Source organism: Sorex fumeus, unplaced genomic scaffold, assembly GCF_029834395.1.
Source record: "Sorex fumeus unplaced genomic scaffold, SorFum_2.1 ptg000122l, whole genome shotgun sequence".
NCBI classification, from domain to species: domain Eukaryota; kingdom Metazoa; phylum Chordata; class Mammalia; order Eulipotyphla; family Soricidae; genus Sorex; species Sorex fumeus.
Window position 1 is genome coordinate 59901912 of NW_026606179.1, and position 14317 is coordinate 59916228.

At 53.1% G+C, this 14317-nt stretch overlaps 1 protein-coding gene across 1 annotated transcript; it reads right to left on the minus strand.

The window, feature by feature from the left end:
• Positions 1–5327: 5327 nt before the first annotated feature.
• CUNH16orf46 (chromosome unknown C16orf46 homolog) lies at positions 5328–12323 on the minus strand. The gene is made up of 2 exons (XM_056136846.1): positions 12114–12323; positions 5328–6399 (listed from the first exon to the last, which is right to left on the minus strand). Exons 1-2 carry the CDS (start codon positions 12321–12323, stop codon positions 5398–5400), a joined length of 1212 nt encoding a protein of 403 aa, XP_055992821.1. The 3' UTR covers positions 5328–5397.
• Positions 12324–14317: the final 1994 nt, after the last annotated feature.

The window sequence follows — 14317 nt, forward strand, 5'->3', positions numbered from 1 at the left end:
TTGTTTCTTTATGCCAGTTCTTGACCTCATAATGTGACATATTTTAACTGTGTCGTTTTAACCGATTTCTATACACGAAATCCCTTTTTCCCGTCATGGAAAAGGCTAGTGAGGCCAGCTACACATGGGAACCCCCCATTCCACCTCAGCCCGCAGGAACCACCCCGAACACCCGATCAGGAGTAGCTCCCCAAAGATACCACATGTGACCCCAAAACAAAGGTTTTTCAGAAAAGTGACAAAATGTCCATTTTTGATACAAAAAAGTTTTAATTTTGATAAAGACTATATATCGGGACTTAACGTTTCAGAGAATTTTTCCCATGTTCTCACCAAATGTGACCATTAAGAAGAGGCGTGGGGGTGCTTTTATCTTTGTAAACCATGTGGTTCTGGCTTAGAAGAGGTATCAAAAAAAAAAAAAAAAGAAGAGGTATCAACCGAACAGCTTTTGCCCGGTCTCACCGAGCGGCAGGAAAACCAAGTCTATGTTCCTGATTTCCCTGAGATAAAGTCACAGTGGAAAGTTTCTGTAGACTTGCCTGAAAGATGCCTGTGAAATGGCTTGACTTTCCTGTGAATGGGATGACACTCGCACCCATGTTGGTGTTTGTGCGGTTGAGTTTTAATCGTGGTGGCAGTTTCCAGGGTGATAAGGTCATTATAATCCTTGATGGCTTCGGTTTTACAGTATTCATCTCACTTCCGGTCAAAACCTGCTCATGTAAACGTGCCCAGGATCGACTCCGAAGAGCTCTTGCTGGCTGATGGTATCCACGGAGCGGCGCTTCTCAAACCGTGCTCTTGGACTCTTCGCAGTGACCGTGGGACTTTGCAGGGAGTAGGGGTGAAGCCTTTGCAATCTCGAGCATTCGGTTTCTTTCCCTTCTCTCCGCGCCGTGTACGAGTCCTCTCCAAAGTGTCACAGCTTAGATGCGAGCCCAGGAGACACGTATTTCCAACTCCGTACTCACTGCCAAGCCCAGGAGTCTCTGTTGAACTGCAGAGTCCTCCTTGTTTCTTTTTCCTCCTTTGCTGTTGGGACACCGAGGGGAGCTCAATGGTCCCAGTTTTCTCTGGGAGATGCACTTCTCTAGGCGAGGTGTTCAGGGCTCTGGTCATACCTGCAAGGTAACCGCTCTAAAATGACAATGAGAAAGGACCTGAGTTAGTAACGCCCGCTGAGACAGATGCAGTGGTGGAGTCATCTACAGGAGTTTTGATGTGGAGATTGAACTGGAAACAAGTTTTGCCCTTGACACTGCAGACTGACTCAGAATCAACAGGAGACCTGGTATTAATCTGCAGATTACTGGGTTGGAGCAATAGCACATCGGGTAGGGTGTAGGGTGTCTGCTTTGCACTCAGCTGACCTGGGTTCGATCCCCAGCATCCCATATGGTCCCCCAAACATCACCAGGAGTGATTCCTGAGTGCAAAGCCAGGAGTAACCCTTGAGCATCACCTGGTGTGACAAAACAAAAAACAAAAATAATAATAATCTGTAGATTGCTGGTGTGTAGACGGGGTTCAGTGGAAATTCGGACCCAACCAGAGGTGCGAAAGGGCCAGGGAATGAAGTGGTCTGCAGGCTGATGAGTACCTTTAGGAAACTGGGTTTTCAGAGTGGCTGAAGGGCGCCCGACAACAGCTCACATGGATGCAGGATTTTTGGGTGGTTTGGAGAGCCCCAAGTGTCGGTCAGCAGTGCACATGTCTGAAGCTGCTCCCGTCTTACAGGAGGGGATGGTGATGTTTTTCACCCTGTCTGTCCGTGTGCAGCTAGACTACCTCTCCCTGCACCCTAGGGCAGCTCGAGCCTTTGGATGCCGACTCGATAAACCATCACTGCTCTGGATGGATTCTCCTCCCTGCTCGTCATGGCCATGCTCAGGGAAGAGACTGAGGGGAACTCCAAGCTCTCAGGACCACACTTGCCAGCTCAGAGCCATGAGTGATTGAGTGTCTGTTAGCAGAACTGGGGATCTCCCCAGGCTATGGGGCCTGCATCCAGCTGGCAGAGAGGAGGACTAATCCCTCTGCCACCAGCCTTCATTTGACCACATCTGCCTTTGGTCTGCCATCTGTGTCACTCTGGGCCCTGGTCTAGACACCCCAAGAAATCCCAGAGGAGGGTGGGGTCCCAGCCTGCGGGAACCCATAGGGAGATGGGCGAGGGCTTCCTGGGACCCAGGCCTCAAGTCTCAGAGGGCCTGAAAGCAAATCAGACTTGTGGCTCAATCCCTACAATGCCGGTAACTCCCAACAGAGGGCAAGGTGCAGAATAAAAAGACAGCTGGAAATTAGGGGCAGCCTCCCTGGGTGCAGAAGTGCCAAAGGTCTGTAACCTTGTCCTTTTGTTTTGTTCAAAAGTGTGAGTACAGGGGCTGGATAGCACAGCGGGGTAGGGCGTTTGCCTTGCACGTGACCGACCTGGGTTCGATTCCCAGCATCCCATATGGTCCCCTGAGCATCGCCAGGAGTAATTCCTGAGTGCAGAACCAGGAGTGACCCCTGTGCATTGCCGGGTGGGACCCAAAAAGCAAAAAAAAAAAAATAAAGTGTGAGTACAGTGAGCCACATCCCCAGTCGCAAACACTGCAACTCTTGCTGATGTGAAGGTGTCCCCTGGGCTGGGGCCTGGCATGCAGAAGCCCGGGTCTCACAGCTGGCACTGCACCCCGTCCCGACCTTCAGAAGAGCCACCCTCCGGCGCGTGCACATTCTGCCTGGGCGGCTTCCTGACCCCGGTCTCCACGCAGAGCTCCAGCCCCCCGAGTCCACTCTCGGCCCCTCAGCCCTGACTTAGCAGGCTGAGCTGCAGTTCCTCAAAGCTAGACACACACACCCCCCCCCCCCCGCACATATCCTTCAGACACAGGCAATCAGGTGGTTTCTTCATTCAGCAAAGATGTTTAGGATGAACCTAAACTTCGTTTCTAGACAACAAAGAAGCACCCAACGAGGGCTGGAGCGATACTGCAGCGGGTAGAGCATTTGTGTTGCAGGCAGCAGACCCAGGTTCGATCCCCAGCATCCCATCTGGTCCCCAGAACACCGCCAGGAGTAATTCCTGAATGCAGAGCCAGGAGTAACCCCTGTGCATCGGGGGGGGGGGGTGACCCAAAAAGCCAAAAATAAATAAATAAACACCCAACCTCAGGAGGCAAATATACCTTTGAATGACTGTTGTACTACAATCATTCTTCCATATCGGATGTTTTGTAAAAAACAAACCAACAATGGGGCTAGAGCAATAGCACAGCGGGTAAGGCATTTGCCTTGCACGCAGCCGACCCGGGTTCAATTCCCAGCATCCCATATGGTCCCCCGAGCACCGCCAGGAGTAATTCCTGAGTGCATGAGCCAGGAGTAACTCCTGGGCATCACCTGGTGTGACCCAAAAAGCAAAAAAAAAAAAAAAAAACCCAACAAGACAAACACCCTAAACTGACATCATACAAACCAAATGATGGAAAACAAATGTTTACATAGTCATTTGGTCTACCCTTTATTTATGGACTGGAAAGTCCAAAGTTCAAGTACAACCTACTACAAGTAAATTCGAACTACGGAGCTAAAGAGTAGCTCAGGGGTGGGGCATTAGTACAGAGAGTCAGGAAATCACCTTGCACGCAGCTGAGCGGGTCGGGGTCAATCCACGGAACCCAGTTATGGTCCCCTGACCTGATCGGGAGCGATCCCCGAGCAAAGAGCCAGGAATCAACCCTGAGCACTGTGGGGTGTGGTCCAAAAATGGAAAAGGCGGAGGGGTGAGAGTAGCTAAATTGCTATTAAAAAGGGGCTTCTCAGCATTTCCATTGCATTGTCATTTGAATTTAAAATATTACTGGCAGGGCTGGAGCAATAGCACAACGGGTAGGGCGTTTGCCTTGCACGCAGCCAGCCTAGGTTCGATTCCAGCATCCCATAAGGTCCTCCGAGCACCGCCAGGAGTAATTCCTGAGTGCATGAACCAGGAGTAACTCCTGTGCATCGCCGGGTGTGACCCAAAAAGAAAAAAAATAAATAAATAAAAAATAAACAAAATATGATTGGGGTCGGACAATAAATAGTATGGTGGGTAGGGCTTTGCCTTGATGTTGGACCCCCGGCCTCCCATGTGGTCCCCTGGGCCCAGGCACCGCCGAGTAATTCCCTAGTGCAGAGTCAGGAGCATGCTGGGTGTAGACCAAACCACACAAACCCCCAAAATACCTTATTTACAAATGTTAACTGGTTTATATAACTTTGGCTGGTGAAACAAGGGGCCAGAAGGGACCTGATTCCCCACATCTGTGTGAGCAACTGAGCCCCCACACACCTGGGCCACGGTAAGGCTGGAGCGAGTGGCACGAGGCCACGCAGCCACAGGAACTTTGTTAGGTAATTCCTTATTCTTTGGGGGGGTTGGTTTGGGGACCACACCCAGCTGGGCTCAGGGTTTCCTGCTGGCTCCACACTCGGGGATCACTCCTGGCACACTCAAGGGGCCATGTGGGGTGCCAGGGATGGAACAGGGGGTCAGCCACGTGCCAAACAATCTCCTTTCCAGCCCGGGAGTTAATTATTCTTAACTTGCTTCCTGAGACAGGCTTTGCAGAGATAGGAGCGAAAATGTCCCGACCCACAGCACTTGCATGAGGCTACGCTTCAGGCCTATGCGAGCTTGGGCACAGTATGACTGTGCATATAACATAAACACACGGTGCCCGGAACACGGGCAACATCAGGCGCCATCTGCTCTTTAGAGACACACAGCAGAAGCGTCACTTGGGACACTGAGAATGCAACGGATAGAAGACGTCCATTCACAGCAGGGAGGCGCTGGTCTCCTGGACGTAAGGGCAGACTACACGCAACCTCCGACATAGGACGGAATGGAGGTATCTGTGGAGAGGAAGATATTTCACCTTGGTTGCAGAAAGATCTATTTGCATAAGGGCGAGCGTAAAAGCAACGTGGTTCAGGTACTTGTGGAAAGAAAAACGAACCCAAGTAGCTCACAAGATTCGTCGACGACATCGTCTAAACAAGCCCAGGGGGCTCCGTGTAGTGGAAGGCCCTGGGGGAGGCAGAACAGCCCGGGGCTGACCTCAGAGACGCCCCAGGGCTTCCAGCGGGCCGGAGAGGTGAGTCGCAGAAGCCGTTTGGTGCGTTTGGTTCGTCGGTGAAGCGGCAGCAGCCGGCAACACAGGACCGCGTGAAGGGTTCGAGACTAAAGCAAAACCCGAAGGGTGAAGTTTAAGTTGCTCTGGTTCTTCTACAAAAACAGGGCAAGGGCGGGAGGGGAACGGGAAGTAGGGAGAAAGCAGGGCGGAGGCGAGGCGGGGCAGGAGCTGGCGGCTGAAGGTGTTTCCCGTGGTGCCGGTTCCCCGGGCGTTGGACAGTCGCAGCTCAGAGGAACCTGTGAGTGGAGACGGGAATAACGACTCTGTTCACGGTGAGAGACGGCAAGAGCGGCCTGGGGAACACTCCGGCCTCCAGGCCCGGCGCCCTGTCCTCCGGCCGGCCCTCGGGGCGCGCCCGCTTCTGGGCCTCGGCCAGCTGTCGGCCCTCCTTGGCTTTCAACTTGGCTTTGTGGCTCTGCGCGTCCTGATTCTTCAGAAGCCGCAAGGTGGCGAGGTAGCGGAGGTTCTTGGGCTGGGGAGGGCACAGGGGGACTTTCTCTGGCAGCAGGGCCCAGTGCAGGCAGCACGGCTCCGAGCAGGCCAGCAGGGGCGTCCGCGAGCCGGGGGGCGGGAAAGGCAGCAGGTCTTTGACCTTGAGGTGCATGGCCAGCTCCAGGGGGTGCTTCTCGCCTCTCCGGTCCCCCGTTTTCAACCCAAACGTGCAAGTCACACACTCCTCCTTTCCCACCGCCGGCACCTTCTCCTCCGGCTGGCAGCAGAGGCCCGCGCTCTTTCTGCCCAGGACACCCACGCCTTTGGGGGACGCAGCTTTCAGAGGGGGCAGCACCACCAGCGCCTTGGACACCAAGGGCTCGGCGGTGGCCGCGGCCCTGTCGGCGCCGCGGGGACACTTGGAGTCCTTGGCCCGGGCAGCCTCTGGGCTGGCCCAGTCCTCGAGGCACCAAATAAACTCTTTTATTTGCAGAGACTTTTTCTCGCCCTGACTACAGGTGGGTAAGCACATCTTGCTGACCTCCCTGGGGGCAGCGGCGGGGGTCGGCGGGCGTCCCGGAGACGGGCCAGGGCTGCCGTGAGCCTTCTCTGGGCCAGTTTCGGTGCGAGCCCCCGACTCCGGCTTTCCTGCCAGCTGGGCTTTAGCCTCGGCACCCCCTTGGGAGAGGCCGAGACAGACTAAGCAGTTGCCAGAACTTTCTCCCACCTTCACCTTCTTAAGCTTCTTCCTGGGCCAGATGCAGGCGTTTGGAGCAATCCTGCCCCAGCCCTGGACCTGCAACAAAGGGGGAAGTCACTCTCCGGCCGCACTACCCCCACTCCGGACACAGTCCCCGCGGCTGGCCCTCTTGGAGCTGGTACTCCTTGAAAGACTCTTTGAAGTGAGATTTCGTTTCTGCGGCATCAGACCCGTGATGCTCCACACAGCGGCAGGCACCAACAATTTGCTCCCGAGGCCGGGCCGTTGGGGCTGAGGCCCAGTAAGGCACAGGGCCCACCTGGGCTCCCTCTGGCCATGCTGGGGGCAGGGAGAGCTGGGCTAGGGGTCCCCAGCTTAGGGCCCGGCAGTGCTGCCCAGGGGCTTTATAGCTGCAGCGCACTCCTGGTCTCAAGAGCCACCGAGTGGCCCCAGCGCCCAGCATAAGGACAAGTGCTACTGACTGCGACTCCCACCTCCAATTTTTTTTTAAATCTAAATTAGCTTTATACAAAGCAAAAGTATTTATAACGATACTTGCCAGACCTGTACACTAATAATATTTAGTTCTAAAAGACTATGCCTAGTACAGCAGGTAGGGCGTTTGCCTTGCGTGTGGCTGACCTGCTTCAATTCCCAGCATCTCATACAGTCCCCCAAATACGGCCAGGAGTGATCCCTGAGCATCGCTGGGTGTGACCCCCAAACAATAGACAGAGAGATAAAAGACTATGCAGGGCCTGGAGTGATAGCACAGCAGATAGGGCATTTGCCTTGCAAGTGGCCGACCTGGGTTCGATTCCCAGCATCCCATAGGGTCCCTTGAAAACCACCAGGGGTAATTCCTGAGTATAGAGCCAGGAGTAACCCCTGTGCATCGCCGGGTGTGACCCAAAAACAAAAAAACAAAACAAAAAAAAAGGACTCTGCAGTGGTGTCTGTAAGTGTCTACTCCTACGTGATTCAATGTTTTCAGTCGTCGGTAAAATAAACAGGCACAGTACATGGCTCGGTGGCAGAGCACTCGTCCGGCATGTGGGAGGCCCTGGGTGAATCCCCTGCATTACAGCCCCCTAAGCATGGAGTCAGGGGTAAGTTCTGAGCACCAGCGAGTGTGCGCCTCCCGCTCACCCCCCAGAGAAAGCAAAGTCCAGCGACGTAGGAAAATAAACGTGGAGATACTGCTGGTGCCTCTGCCTCGCTGCCCTCCTGGCCCCACAGGCGTCCGGCTGCAGACTCGGAGGCTGCTGCAGGGAGAATGTCCCCAGCCCGAACCCGGACCCCCAGATCACCTGCTCGGAGACCACCGGCTAAGAGCACAGGAGTCACCCTCACCAAACCAGCCGGCTCCTGTCAGTGCGACTCAAGCTCGACTACGTGCCCTGTATTTTCACTCTGCAGAATTTAGAGCTTGGCATGAAAGAGCTCCGATGCTTGCTCTCTGCCAGCGCAGTGCTGGGCAGCTCCTGGCGTCCGACCCTATCCACAGCACGAGCAGTTAGGGAATCTGATGCCCTCCCCCCACCACCACCACCACCGTCATCTGGAAGGAAGCTGAGGGCCAGAGTGCTGGCACACTCAGGATGGGGCATTCTGAAGCAGAGGCCAGGGTGCGAACCTCCACAGCCTACTAGTCATCCTGCCCCTATCCCCTTGCCGCTGCTCCCCCTGACCCTCCCCATCATCTCACATGTCCAGCTCCCAAATGATGCCAGTCACTGTCACTGTCCTCCCATTGTTCATCAATTTGCTCGAGCGGGCCCAGTAACATCTCCATCGTGAGACTTGTTACTGTGTTTGGCATATCAAATACACCACGGGAAGCTTGCCAGGCTTTGCCGTGAAGGCGAGATACTCTCGGTAGCTTGCCAGGCTCTCCGAGAGGGGCAGAGGAATCGAACTCAGGTCGAACTGGTCAACCATGTGCAAGGCAAATGCCCTACCCGCTGTGCCATCATCACTCCAGCCCCCAAATGATGCATTAAATTAATCTTTTATTTTTTGGGGGGGAGGATTGTCTCCCAAGCAATGCTTAAGGGCTGCCAGGACCCTCCCAGTGACACAGCCATCGAGGCCAGCAAGTTGGCTCCAGGCCCAGAGGCAGGGCAGGCTGCATACAAGGCCAGGTGAAGGCCAGTTAAAGACGCTGAGGAGTGAGTGGGTCAGGGAGGGGCACAAGCCTGGTGTGTGCAGGCCCCTGGACCACACCCACACTGCTCAGAACAACATGCAGGCCAGCTCCCCTCTCCCCCGAAGCCACCCACACATTCTGAACGTGAGAAGCATCTTCTGGCTGGCGCGTCAAGCCCGGGGTCACCCGGCAACAAGGATTTCACTTGTTTGTCCCGACATTTCTTCACCTGCCTCTTCCCACTCTAGAGAGGCCCGTGTTCTCTCTGCAACACACGCTCCTTGTTCTCTCTTCCCTCACAATAAAATTCTCTTGCTCCACCAAAAGTAAAACAAAAGCAGCCGCACTTTTCCTTTTGTGTGTCTCGGGGCTACCCGGTGGGGCTCAGGGCCGCTCTGAGGCTGCTGTCCTGGGGATCAGCTCAAACCCCCAGGGCTTCCCACAGGCAAGGCGAGTGCTTGGGCCCTCTGAGCTACGTCCCCAGCCCACACAGCAGTGTTTTCTTAAAACATGGTCTAGTCTAGGTAATGCCCGCCTGTCCTTCACCAACTACAAAACCAAGATGACTGCCCTCCGACATCATGATGGATCTATCACATCTTCCAGAAGGGCAATGGAGAAGATTATTCATGACTTCTACTCAGATCTCTTTAATAGCCACGTCCACTTGCCCACACACCACATACCACATGATGGAGATGTCGTTCCCAATGTTCTCCCTTCCGAAATCCAACATGCCATCTCGCCGGTAAAGAAACAAAGAGCACCTGGCCCAGACAAGATCAGACCTGAACACCTGAAGAACTTACCATCAGTACTCATCAATACATTGGCTCGGCTCTTCACACGCTACCTGTCTGAATGCAAGGTTCCATCCCACTGGAAAACCAGCAGGACTGTACTACTATACAAGAAAGGAGACATCCACGACATTGGCAACTATCGCCCAATCTGCCTATTGTCTGTCGTCTACAAACTGTTCACTCGAGTCATCCTAAATAGGATTGGCAGAACACTAGATGAAGGACAACCATGCGAGCAAGCCAGTTTCCGAAAAGGATTCAGCACCATCGACCATATCCACACGATTACTAAGCTCACTGAGGTTTCTCGGGAGTTCAAGATGCCGCTCTGTCTAACGTTCATTGATTTAAAGAAGGCCTTTGATTCTGTTGAGACGGAAGCGGTCATGGAAGCCCTAGCCAATCAGGGCGTACAAACTCAATACATCAGGATCCTTCGTGAGCTCTACTGTGGATTCACTACCAAGATCTCACCATTCTACAAAGAAGTAATCATCCATATCAAGAGAGGGGTTCGGCAGGGTGATACCATTTCACCAAAACTCTTCAGTGCCACCCTCAAGAACATCATGCGACGACTGGAATGGGAAGGAATGGGAGTGAAGATAGATGGTCGGCAACTACACCACCTCTGCTTTGCTGATGACATTGTTTTAATAACACCAAACATCAGCCAAGCGGCACAAATGCTGAAAGACTTTGCCCGTGAATGTGGAAAGGTCGGACTACAGTTGAATCTTACGAAGACAATGTTTATGAGAAACAGCCTTGTTCCTGACGCTCCATTCGCTCTCAACAGAACCACCATCTCCGAATGCAACAGTTATATATACCTAGGTCGAGAAAACAACATGATGAATGACCTGGCACCTGAGTTGCGCAGGAGGAAGAGAGCGGCTTGGAATGCCTTCAAGAACGTTGAAGAAATAACTAAAAGGACAAAGAACCTCCAGCTACGAGCACATCTCTTTGATTCCACTGTTCTTCCTGCATTAACATATGCCTCAGAGACCTGGACCCTACGAAAACGGGATGAGAACGCTATTCGGGTCTCTCAGAGGAATCGAAAGAACTATGCTTGGAATATCATGATTCACTCAAATGAGAGATAGAATCCGGAGTTCTGATCTTCGTCAATGCTCAAGAATCAGGGACGCTGTCTCATTTGCCAAGACATCAAAAATCAAATGGGCTGGACACGTAATGAGGTTTACAGACAACCGCTGGACTAGAGCCATTACTGATAGGATTCCACGGGACATCAAAAGATCACGTGGACGCCCACCTACAAGATGGTCAGACTTCTTTGTCAAGACCCTGAATGATCGGTTTGAGGCTCTGCATGTTCCTAGAACGAACAGATACCATTGGGCTATGCTAGCACGCAACCAGGATGAATGGAGACGTTACTGGCGCCCGCTGGAGTAAATGGATGAATAAGGGGGATTAAGTGATTAAGTGATAAGTGATAAGTGATGGTCTAGTCCACAACACCCAAAAGGAGAGAGAGAGAACAAAAGGGAATGCCCTGGGGCTGGAGTGATAGCACAGCAGGTAGGGCGTTTGCCTTGACGCAGCCAAACCGGGTTCATCCCAAAAAGAAAAAAAAAAGGGAATGCCCTGCCACAGAGGCAGGGTGGGATGGGGGGGGGGGATGGGGGGGGTGGGAGGGATACTGGGATTAGTGGTGGTGGAGAATGGGCATTGGTGGAGGGATGGGTAGTCGATCATTGTATAACCGAAACCCAAGTACAAAAATTTGTAAGTCTACAACTGTACCTCATGGTGTTTCACTAATTAAAAAAAAAAAAGAAAGAAAAAAGAAAAAAGAAAAACCATGGCCTAGCAAGTGCTTGGGCCTACGTCCGAGTCTCTGTTCCCACTAGACCCCTCGGGGCCCACACAGAGGTTGAACCTCGGCTTCCACTCTGCCATCACTCCCAGTCCCTCAGGGAGAATGTTCCAAAGTCATGTTCTCATGCTGGGACGGCGACTCAACGCAGGGGCTCTGAGTGGGAGAGCCAGCACAGGCCATGGGACTTAGAAGTCTTTCTAACTAGGCACAGAGCCTTCTATGCTCCGGAAGTTTCATCCGGAAGTGGAACTCTGGAGGCTAGATCCCGGGTTCTATCCCCCGCACCCCAAATAATTCCAAAGTGGAACTCTGTGGGGTCAGGGCGATTGGTAGCGACTGATTATGGGTAGGGGGCTTGCCTGGCATATGGGTGGCTCAGGCTCGATCCCCAGCACCCCAGATGGTCCCCCAAGCCCCAGAAGTAATCCCTGAGAGCACAGAACCAGGAGTCAGCCCTGACTACACCCAGGGGTGGCCTCCCAACAAAACAGTCACAAAAATAAACCCACAGGATTTGGAGCAAGATCGTGGGTCAGACTCAGGGGTCTGGAGGAGCCCCAACCACCTGCTGAGGGGATCCCTGGCACATGGTTTCACCTTCTGTACACTCGGAATCCTTGACCAGAGGGTGGCTGCTGCGACCAGGAAGCAGACCTGTGGCAGGGCACTTGCCTGGCACGTGTGAAGCATTTAGTACCATGAATACTTAATAAAAGACAGTGTTGGGGTCAAATGGAATAGGTCAGGGACTGAGATCCTGGCCCAGGGTCGATCCCTGGCACCCCAGATGGTCCCCTCAGACCCTACCAGGAGTGATCCCTGAGCACAAGGCCAGGAGTAAGCCCTGCGCATAGCTGGGTGTGGCCCGAAAGCACCGCGAAACAAAAAGGCAGTGCTGTTCTCATTGATGTTACCTCCACTCCGAGGGTTCCTACACCACACTGTTCACAAGCACTGAACCAAACGCTGCCACAGACTAGATCTAACTCAAGACGATACTCACTGCTTCTTCCCATCCCGTGCCGATCACAAACTCCTTGGCCTTCATATCTTCCTCAAGCGTAAGGGCACTGATGTTGAGAAGACAACAAACATGGTTCTTTTCGCTGCTCCCATCTGGACAGGCAGAGGTTAACACGCTATCCTCTCCGCTTAGAGAGTCATTATTGCCACTATTTTCAAACTCAGTCTCATGTCTCTGAAAGATATCCATCACTCTAAGAGCTGCTGAAAGTTTCTAGTAGCTTCTTCCTGTTGTTGGAAATACAACTGAATTTAGTTGATTTGTTGGAGGGCAGGGTTGACGGGCCTTGCCCAGCATTGCTCAGGGGTCACTGCTGGTGGTGCTCAGGGGACCACATATAGTGCCAGGGATGAAACCGGAGTTGGCAGCATGCAAGTCAGGTACTCCAGAGCCACGTCTTTAAGACACATTTGGGGAATGGAGAGAGAATACAGAAGGGAGGGCATTTGCCTGGCACATGGCCAACTTGGGGTCGATCCCTGGAATACCACGTGGTTCCCAGAGCCCCACCAAGAGTGATCCCGTAGTCAGGAATAAGCCCTGAACACTGCTGGGTGTGGCCCATTTTTTTTTTAAGACACATTCAGGAGGAGACAAAAGGAAATTACAAACCAATCAATTGCAATGCAAGAACTGACATAAAAGATAAAGCTAAATTCAAGTGACAACTGCGGTTTAATAAAGACCAAAGCTGGAGCCAGAGAGAGGACAAGACCTCACAGGCTGTCCTCCTTGGGAGAAAATAAAAACCCACACACAGTGCTTGTGAGAATCAAACATGCTGTAGCCACATTGGAAGACTACTTAATTCTTAAAAAAGTGGAATATACAATGACACATAATCTCATCATTTTAACCTCAGAACCAAAAATAGGCATTTAGTTATTGGGCTTGGGGGCCACAACTGGTGATGCTATTCCTGGATCAGTGCTCAGGGGTCACTGCAGGTAGTGCTCACTGAACCACAAGCAGTGCTGGGGATTCAAACCATGTGTAAGTCAGGCGCCTTTCTGACTTCCAAAAACAGACATGTAGAGTCTGGAGAGACAGTCCAGCAGACAGGATGTTTGCCTTGCAAACAGTCAACCCAGGTTCGATCCCTGCCACTGCCATATGGACCCCCGAGTTCCACCAGGCGTAATCCCTGAACAGAGAACCAGGAGGACACGCTGAGCACTGCCAGGTGTGGCCCGAGAAACGAAATAAAACTTAATAAAACTAACTGTTGGGTGGGGCTGAAGCAATAGTACAGTGGATAGGGCATTTGCCTTGCACGCAGCCAACCCGGGTTCGATTCCCAGCATCTCATATGGTCCCCCAAGCACTGCCAGGAACCAGGAGTAATTCCTGAGTGCAGAGTCAGGAGGAACCCCTGTGCATCACCAAGTGTGACCCCAAAAGCAAAAAAAAAAATACCGTTAGGGAGGTTTGAAGACAGCTCAATGGGTAGGCACAGATCTAGCACACACCCAGTTGGGCTTCGTTCCCAGCACACGGTCCCTGAGCATCACCATGTGCGGCTCTGGCCACCCCGAGCACCACTGGGTGGGGCCCTGGAAGCCCTCAGAGGCCCAACTGGGCCTGGTGATCTCCCCACTGTGGGCCGCGCAGAATCCCATCCTCGGGCCCTCACACTGAACAGCCTGGTGGCAGACACTCCCTGGCAGGGCTCCAAGAAAGCCAAAACCCAAACCCTGCAGCCAAGTTCCACTTCCTCGGCGCTACAAGCACTTTGCCGATCCGTCCCAAATACCTGCCTTACTGAACAGGGTTCGTGTATTTGGCGCCTCGTGACTGGCAACTAAGAAGCATCTCCAGGTGGATGAACACAGGACCCGTGTCAACGGCCTGGTGCTGCACACCAGAATGCCCTGGAGCAGGGATCCTTCGCGAGGGCTCAAGACACTCCGCTGCTGGAACAGATGACTGTGGCCTTTGCCTAAGGGGAGGGGAAAAGCCAGTTTAGGGGCCGGGCGGAGCCTCCTAATGCTGTCTCCCTGCAAATGCGTCTGCCCTTCACGTTTTATTGGCCCATTCATTTTGATGTATACCTTATATAAGAGACCCCTAGGGGCTGGAGCGATAGGACAGCGGGCAGAACGTTTGCCTGGCACGCGGCCCACCCGGGTTCGATCCCCGGCATCCCACCGGGTCCCCCAGCACCTGCAGCAAACTTCATAGCG